This window comes from Microtus ochrogaster, chromosome 8 (genome assembly GCF_000317375.1).
Source record: "Microtus ochrogaster isolate Prairie Vole_2 chromosome 8, MicOch1.0, whole genome shotgun sequence".
NCBI lineage: Eukaryota > Metazoa > Chordata > Mammalia > Rodentia > Cricetidae > Microtus > Microtus ochrogaster.
The window spans coordinates 57,709,087-57,718,077 of NC_022015.1; the positions used below are offsets into that span (position 1 = coordinate 57,709,087).

Below are 8,991 nucleotides of genomic sequence, written 5' to 3' on the forward strand. Positions count from 1 at the left end.
ACAGGGTGTTCAGCTGCCATTGATGCATCTCTCACTCAAGCTCTGCACCTTCAAGGAAGAGGAGATGAAAGACTGTAATAGCCAGAAATAGTGTGTCTTCTAGCTATGACGGGGTAAGCTACCCTCGTGAAATCAACAATATGGCTGCTTAAACAGACCTGAACTATGACAACACCAGTTGACATGTCAAGGTGGATGGGGGAAATTCCACAAGGCTACCACCCTAACTGAAGCATTAAAGACTGCTAAGAGATGGAGAATGAGTCTCTCCCAGGGATGAACCCCCTAAACTGTTACCCAATGACAAGTGCTCAGACCTAAAGAATACCCAGAAAAGCAGCAGCGAAGGGAACAGCAGCAGATTGCATTTACTATTTATTTGGATATATATATATATATATATATATATATCCCACAATCATGATTAAAGAATAAGGATCTATGAATCTGAAAGAGAGGGGTTGAAGGGAGGACAGGGAAGAGAGAAATGATATAATTATCATTTTTTTAAAATCACAAAAAAGAAAGAACTAAAGATCTAATAATAAAGAACTGGTAAGAATTCATTTTATTTCTTTCTTTGTAAAATGGCATATTTGGGGTGGGAGGAAACCATGATATGAGGCTAAAGGAGATTTCTTACAAAAAAAGGCTTAAGCTATATATATATATTGGGAAAAGTTATGAAACCGTGTTTATTATATGGTCAACTTGATGGCCAGGAAACCCAGGGCTGTAGGGCATGTGTTCACAGAGATCTACCTGAAGGGTGTTTATCAACTTCTCACTCACGGTAATCTCAGGGTGAGCACATTTACTGTCGAATTCCAATTCTGGGAGAGCTCTGAGAATTTTTTTTTCAGAATAGAAAAAAAAAAACCAGGAGTTGAGAAATGACTAGGTGCAGTCAGACAGAAGCCATGGACAGCAGCTTGGAAAGGTGTGTACTGCTTGGTGCTTGGGCTCACTACATTGGTTTTTCTACAGCTTCCCGGAGTTCTCTACAGTTCACAGCCATTATAAAACTGCAGGGAAAACAATCAACTTTGCAGCTGCTCAAAGGGCAGGCATCTCTCAGACGGAATGGTTCGTGGCCTCTTTGGCCCCCATCTACCTATAGAAGACCCCAATGCATGAAATGCTTGGCTGGTTTACTCACTAGCTTTAGTGCTAGGCTGTAAAATGCCTTCAGGTTGCACTGTTGCCTCTCAAGCACTTATTCACCTGATGTAACACACAAACCCATGTAACGACCACAAAAAATACACAACTTTTCCAAGCTGCTATACATGGATTCTACCCTACCTCACTTAGGCATTTCTCAACTCATTGGTGTTTTTTTTCCCCCATCCAGGGAGGAAAAAAAAAATCACAAACACATTCCTTGAGAAGATCTCACAGAATACATAGTCAAAACACTTGTCAGTGCATCGTCAAGATGTTGTCTCTTAAGGATATAATATTATGCTAAGGAATCAGCTATGCCAGGAAACACCTAGATAACGACCCCTCTGGCCGCACCATGAAAGAGACTGTGTAAGGCTCCTGGCTTCAGCGGCCTGAGCTCTGCCTACCGTCAGCCTCTCCATTAATTACAACTGCCTTGCAGGCATGGGATGGATGTGCCACAGACAGGAAGCTGAAGGTTCCCAATGACACCCACCAATGAGCAGAGTTAATTTTACATGCAGTGCTCAGCAAGGCTGAGGAGTCCCTTGAGGCACAATCATCAATGGGAAAGTGACAGCCTCCCATCACTAAAGTCTCCAGTGGAAAACAAGCTTTCACCTTTCAAAAAAAAGGGGGGGCATAAATAAGTGATCTGGGAGTCAGGATTTCAGAGTCTCAACTGGAGGCTGGAAGGAGGCCAGGACAGAAGAGCAGAAGGAAGGGAAAAGGAGAAATAGAGTCTCAATTACGAGGCACCTCAGCAGGTTATAGCAGGCACAGAAGGATGCAGGGAGCTGCTCCTCTGCAAGATCCATCATCTCAGAACTGATATGGGCCTCCAAAACCACAGAGAAACCCTGTCTCGAAAAACCAAAAAAAAAAAAAAAGGAACTGATATGGGAAAAATTCTGCACTGTGCTTTTCCCAGGAAAGTAACTTCTAAATGATGACATCATAATCTTCCAAAGAAATAGATCTTAAACATCATACCACAGTTCACCTTCCTTCGCCACCCCCACCGCACACACACGGACCCTAAGGAAGATAAAATTCTGCCTAGAGGGGAGACGTTTCTTTCACTTGAACTCTTCTGAGTGAGAAAGACACAAGGTGCCCCTGTGAGCACCCTTCAGCGCCCCCACCCCACCCCTGTTCCTGAAGTCTGCAGTGGGAGCCTCCAGGCTTCTGAGGGGGCCAGTCTCCAGTTTCCTGGTTGGGTGCTGAGAATTTTAACCCTAATGTTCACCGTTTTTTGAATAAAAGTTTTGTTCCTTTTGGCAAAAAAAAAAAGAAAGAAAGACACAAGGTGTACTGCACTGATGCTGCCGCCTAACCAAACATTTAACTAAAGGCTTGCATCACTGTGAAGCTATGTCTTCCCAAACACATTCATTTGTGATTTCCACCCTTGTTCTCTCTGCTATGTCCGTAAACTGCTGCACTATGCACACACTAGGTACTCAGTACGTGTTTGAGTGGATGCGTGCACAGGTGAGCGAACAAACGGACAGCTGTAAGCCAGCCCTGAGACACTGCGATGCACACCTGAAAGCCTGGCAGATGTGCAGAGCATCTCATTCGGCCAAGATGTGCCTTGCTCTGTATGGCCGTGACAAGTTTACTAACTAGGCTTCGGGTCCTGAGACTCCCAAATCTCCCATGACCAGACAACAGCTATTACATCATTCATCCTGATTAGGAATGTCACATGTTCACTTTTGAAACACATTCTCCTACGAGGCTAAAACTGAAAGAGCTGCTTCAGCACCAGTGAGTGAGTGACTGAGTGTGTGAGTCCATTTGTGCTCAGGGAGAGAGGGGACAACACTCGTGGGGGTATGATTATACCAGAAGGAAAGGGGGGAAAAAAACGTAAGTTGAGACCTGGAATCTGAAGGAGGTCTATTCAGGTTGGCTGCATTCAGTGCCCTCGGTAAGCTAGGACTGATCTGCTTGCATGCTGTGGAGACCTGGCTTGCTGGAGGTGAAATGGGTCCCAGTCGCTGAACCATCATGGGACTGCTGGTGACCACTAGATTGTTGCAGCTGCCTTTTCCAATGGACTTGCACTGAGGCCCAAAGCCAAGAGCCCCTAAAAACAAATGAATCAGGTTAGCTTTCATGTCCCTTACATCAGAAATCAGTACATACACATGTGCACATTTATAGCGGGGCTCATCTTTAGAGACAGTCCTTTTTAAGTGTAGTTTTTTGACACAGGGTCTCATGTAGTCTAGGCTGCCCTCCTACTTACTATGGAGCCAAAGACAGCCTCAAGCCCCTGTTCTCCCTGCCTCCACCTCCCAAGTGCTGGTGTTACAAAAGTATCTCTTTTAATACTCATCAGACCAAAAAGCATGTGATGCCAATGCAAAAATCTGCAATGCTATAGCAAAAAGCTTTTCGTAATCACCACTCAAACCACTAAATACGGCTAAATTTCACTGTGCAGAAGTGAGAATCAGCTGTTGAAAATTAAGCTGAAAGTCATAATTTATAATATCCTTAACTGAAGTGCGACGGTGATCAGTAGACAGAATTATCTTTATCAAATCAACTCCTTCCTAGAGTAGCTAATATTTTGAATCACAAAGTAAATAAAGCCAATACTGCTGGGGGGGGGGGAGGGAAGGACCAAAAACATTGAACTGATTTGATTGTGAATCTGTATTTCCCGATAGCCTCTTTAAGAGAATTATAGTCAAACTATATCCCTTTAACCTTGAGTTTCCCCTCTTCATCCCCAGTACACTGCCGTTGGACAGAAAACATTTTTTTTTAATAATTCAAGATGGGAAATCCATAAAACATTCACTTGGAAAGGTAACTGAATTTAACAACATTTTTTGTTTTCATTACTTATAATATTCCAATTTTTCTTTAAAAAAAAAAAACTGTGGTACACACCCAAAAGAGAAAGAAAAAGAGGCAAATAAACCCACAAGAATCTACGTCGTTAAAGAGAAGTGAAAGTGGAGAGGGAATGGTTAACATCGCCATGACTCATCTGTTTCAAGCAACAGTAAAAGCTGAGTCATTCTAGACGTTCCCTTCAGGGGATGCACTTTTTCAAAAACCTGCCGACCCCCTGAGTCTCAGCGGCTTATCCTCTACTCCCGACTCTAACAAACGAGGATACAGTTCTCGCGAGATTCTCTGGCTTTGCCATCACTCTACCCGGGACCAAAGTATGTAGAATTTATCACTGTAATTTTCTTTAGCTCTAGAAAGCAAAATTTCATACTTTGTTTTCCTCCCAAAATAAACCAAACTGCCAAGAGTTCTTTTACTTGGCATGGATTTTGGTTCCATTTTCTTCTAAGAGCCCCCTGAGACAAAACAGCCCTGAAAGTTGTTGCCATGTCCCCATAAATGAAGCTACAACTCAACTCTCCTGCTGGAGTCCCAGCTACGTTAGGTGGCAGCAGCTCCTCTCCACGCCAGTGCTGTGGAGCTAAAACCCATGTGCTCCACACATAGCCACACAGGGAATTAATAAGTATGAAGCCCAACTCCTCCGTGTATTTCCACGGCACCCACACACTTGAGTTTGGGCTCTGGGCATGCTCTTGAACATCTTCCAAGATCACTGGCTCCTAAAGAAGATCTCAGATCTTTGTTCAGATGTCCAAATTCACCTCTCTCTTCCGCCTGAGCAGGTTTCCGATCTTATGTCTTCCGAGACCAGTTGGCGGTATTCCATTTTTATGACTCATGGCTTTGGACCATCAGGGTTTTCCACCTTAACATCAAGAGTGGCGGGTGTGTTTTTAATATCATGCTCATAAACTGAGTTTCTCTGATAATTCTTGATTGCGTGTGTTTGCATGGGCTCTCTCTGAACCGTGGGAAAGAGGATGCAATGGTGCGGAGCCTAACCCAGCCTAATAACCTGCGTGAGTGCCTCAGCTGCCACTGCTACTAGACGTTTCTATTAAAAGCAACATCAGCTATCAAGCACTCAGTCAACCAGGATACCATACACGCTCCTATAATGAATTGTCACTCTGTATCTGATTCACCCTTAATGAAACCATTCACATCTATCTACCTCTAAAACAAATGCATGAGTCCCTCTATCAGCCCACACAAGAAAGAAAGCTTGGTAACAAAGCGTATCAATACCTACTTGTCAAATCTAAAATGCTGCGTGCATATACATCTATATATGTAGTAAAATCATGAAGAACCAATCGAATCCGTACATGGCATCACTACTTCAGAGATGGGATGAAGACATGTATACCTTAGAATTCTCAACTGCCAAATATGAGGACGGCATCTTTTACTCTAACCCTCGCTCGCAACTGTCTTTGTTAACTTTGTACCTAGTGAGCCCCTCTGCATCTTCAAGGTTTCAACCCAAAGGTCCTTGGGTCCACCTGCCACCCCCAGTGTCCTCTGAACAGATCTGAGTGCTCTGTCTTTTTATCTTCAGGAAGTGAGCCTATTACATTCCTACCAATCCCTCATATCTGCTCTTCAATTCTTTTTGAAAAAAAAATGAAGTCCTTGTTTAATGTGCATTTTCTTCCCTAGAACCCAGTCTAATAGAAAGCCTTAAATAAATGCATAAAAATTAAGAATGACTGCAATGAATATTAAATATTATCCAGCTGTTTCCATGGAAGCATGAGACCATTTTAAGAAACCCAAACTAAGTTGATCCTCTGATGTGTAGCTGACCAAGCTGAATGGAAGAGGAGGCTGGTGAGCATAGAACTGTACATCTGTTCTCCTGGTCCAGACACTGAACCCTGCAGCCCAGACTCACATCATGAAACACCTCAGTCCTTCTCTGCTCAGTATCCCACTATCCTGCCCGCTACTCCAAACACACGGATCAACTTCAACATCCTCTAACCACAGTAAAGTGACAGCTTGTGTCAACAGTGACTTTCCCAGAAACATGCAGCATTTTATGCAGTAATAAGAATGTTCTAGAAAATGGCACCATCGAGCTCACAATGGAAAATAAACAAGGGTTGTACCAAAAGACACTATTAACAAAGCATTAAAAGTCTAATTCTTTTTTCAGAATCCCAGACAGAAGCATGAGCTCCGAACTACTGGGAGTCGGAGTGTGGGCTCTGCGGGCAGCCTGACTGCCTGGGATCAAGCTCTTTGCATGACGGGGGCAAATTTCTGAAAATTGGCAGTCCGTGTTTGTATCTCACCATCTACCAAAGAGGAAAAGAAACTGACGCTGCCTCCTAAGGGGCTTTGCATCCAGTATTAGCAGCACACACAAAGCCTCGGCACCATAGTAGATACTATAGGTGTCGGCAGCTCTCGTCACTGATGGTTGTTTCATGTCTGCCCTTGCTTTTCTGTTCCACTCTGTTAAAGAAGAGAAGTTCTTCATATTTCCTTGCACAGCACAAGATTGTAAACGATGCTGTTTAATTCTCTGCCCATTTCCAATGTTCTTTCTGTTTTTGAGCCCAGAGCCAATTTTTTTTTTTCAACCAGGTGTCATCACAGATAGAAATTTGCAACTGGCCAAGTTTGAATGTTCCCTGGCTTGTTGTTCCATAAAAACAAACCATACAGCTTTTCTGACTACCAGATGTGCCAACTACTTGGGCACTAGTTTTTCTTTTCGAAATACCGCTTATTTTTAGAGACGGCATGGTGTGTGTTTAAAGATGTGTTTACTGCTCAAATAAAGATCGGAGAGGACCGCGTTCTGAGCTCCGCACAGGTTCTCGCCGAGATCACACTGTGCTGCTGGGAAGCCCCTCACACTTCGCATCTCTGAGGTTCTAAACTGAGCGGTCATTTTAGAAGGGCCGTGATTTTCATGACTGTCTTCATTAGCAGAAAGGGTCTTCCTTCAGGAGCAAGGTTGATTGGCTTGTACCTATCATAAATAGGTTGATTCTTTCCTAACTGCGAATGTCTTCTCGCTGGTTCTCTGAAAATTCACACTGATACAGAGGGTAACAAAAGTGTAACGCAGAAGAGAGAGCAGCGCTGAAATAATCAAAGCTTTGCTAATCACTAATCAACTGGCACTTACAGAATGCTAACCCTGGGCCAGGCAGCGCATGGAGACAGTGGTATAAGGAAGGACCAAGTCCCCAGTGATGGGAAATTCCTGCCTCTTAGTGGATCGTGTGAAATAGGCTTTTATCAGGTCACAGATGATCAGCTTCTAAACAGTACAATGCAACTCACACACTGGATATTTTCTAGGTGAAAACATTACTATCAGATAGAGTCAAGTCCTGCCCCTATCCTCACTAGCTATGTGGCAACGGGCAGAGTGCTTGAGATCTCTCTGCCCGAGTGTCCTCTTCTGACACTAGGAACGGTCAGATCACTTAACACATGGGGTGGCTTTAATGACAACTGGTTAATATTAATATACATACCACCACGTTTAAGAATCTGGGTTCTCTATGAAACATTTTCAGACCTAAAAAAGATTGCAGAAATAGGAAAATAATCTCCAACTTCACCTAAGGCCATTTCTTCATCCAGCATATGATCTCAAGAATTTGCTCCTTTCAACTCTGGGGCCATTAAGAATGAATCATAGATTTTTCATATTTTAATTCCTAAATGTATAAGGACAATATAATTATAAAATCCAAAGCATTCAGCAAGGCTATAATACTAGTAAAGAAAACACTATGCTCACATTATTTCCAATAATATATGTAATGATACGTGTAGATCACTTCCTTTTTAATCCAGAATCATACAGTATAAAGAAGTTTTAATCCACACTCCAGTGATCTCCAAGAATAGATGAGCAAATCATTGGATACAGAGCACTGAAGGTTGATAGAAAAGATGAAAGGTTCCAGAAAGAAGAAGGGGGGCTAATATCACAAGAGTCAAGAGCAAACCTCTGTATCACAGCCCCACCCCCCCCAGCTTTATAATCTTCCCGCACTGCTTAAGCTCCGTGTCTCAGTTCCCTGACTCTAAAATGATTTTGATGCTTCCAGAACTGTACAGCTGTTAAGAGGGCTGAAAGAGCTGGTACGTGTGACACATTTAGTACGTGGTGCTTACTAAATACCTTGAAAAGGTTAGCTGAATTTGGAGCTGGAAGACAGCTCAGTGGGTAAAGTGCTTGTGTTGCAAACACCAGGACATGAGTTCAAACACTAGATCCATGTAAAGGATGCCAGGCCTCATTCTAATTCCAGAACTGGGGAAGTGAAAGCAAGCAGGTCCCAGGCTTTTAATAATCCGCCATGGCAACACACTTAGAAAGCTCCACGACAGTCAGAGACCCATAAAAAAAAAAAAAAGATTGATTGTGTTTGGTATTTGAGGAAACAACACCCCAAGTTGTCCTCTGACCTCTGTATCATGAATACATACACACACACACACACACACACACTACACACGGATACACAAATTAGCTCAATGTTATTGAGAAGCCTCCCTTCCTCTCAGGCTCCCACCCCAGCCAAGATATCCACAACTGAGGCCCCAGCAGCAAAGGAAAACTTCATTTTCTCCAATGGAGTCTCAGGAATAAATTACCACACTCCAGGACAGGCCCCTTGCCCGGGAGTAGTTGGCCAAAGCAAAATAGATCGATACTAATTTTTCGTAGACCTTTTGTCTCATTTTGCTTTGTTTGGGCTTTCTTTCTTTTTTCTTTCACCTTATCGGAGTTTTGCTTGTATATTTTGGTTTCCATTTGTTGTGGGGGTTGTGTGTGTTTCTTTTTAGTTTTTGTGTTTTTTTGAAGAGAGAAAGGGCATGAAGGTGTGTGGGCGAGGAAATGGGAAGAAAATGAGGGCAGAAAAAAGTGTGATTAGAATAATATATGAAAATGTTTTTTAATAAAAG

General features: G+C 42.9%; 1 protein-coding gene across 2 annotated transcripts in view; it reads right to left on the reverse strand.

The window, feature by feature from the left end:
- The window catches only part of Glis3 (GLIS family zinc finger 3), a 422,638-nt gene that overhangs the window by 282,082 nt on the left and 131,565 nt on the right, over positions 1–8,991 (reverse strand). The window contains exon 3 of one of the 2 annotated variants that reach the window (XM_005352104.3): positions 3,055–3,262. The exons of the other annotated variant lie outside the window; for it this stretch is intronic. Coding sequence (XP_005352161.1) covers positions 3,055–3,262 — 208 coding nt within the window. The remainder of the gene's footprint in view (positions 1–3,054; positions 3,263–8,991) is intronic. 2 annotated transcript variants of the gene reach the window in all.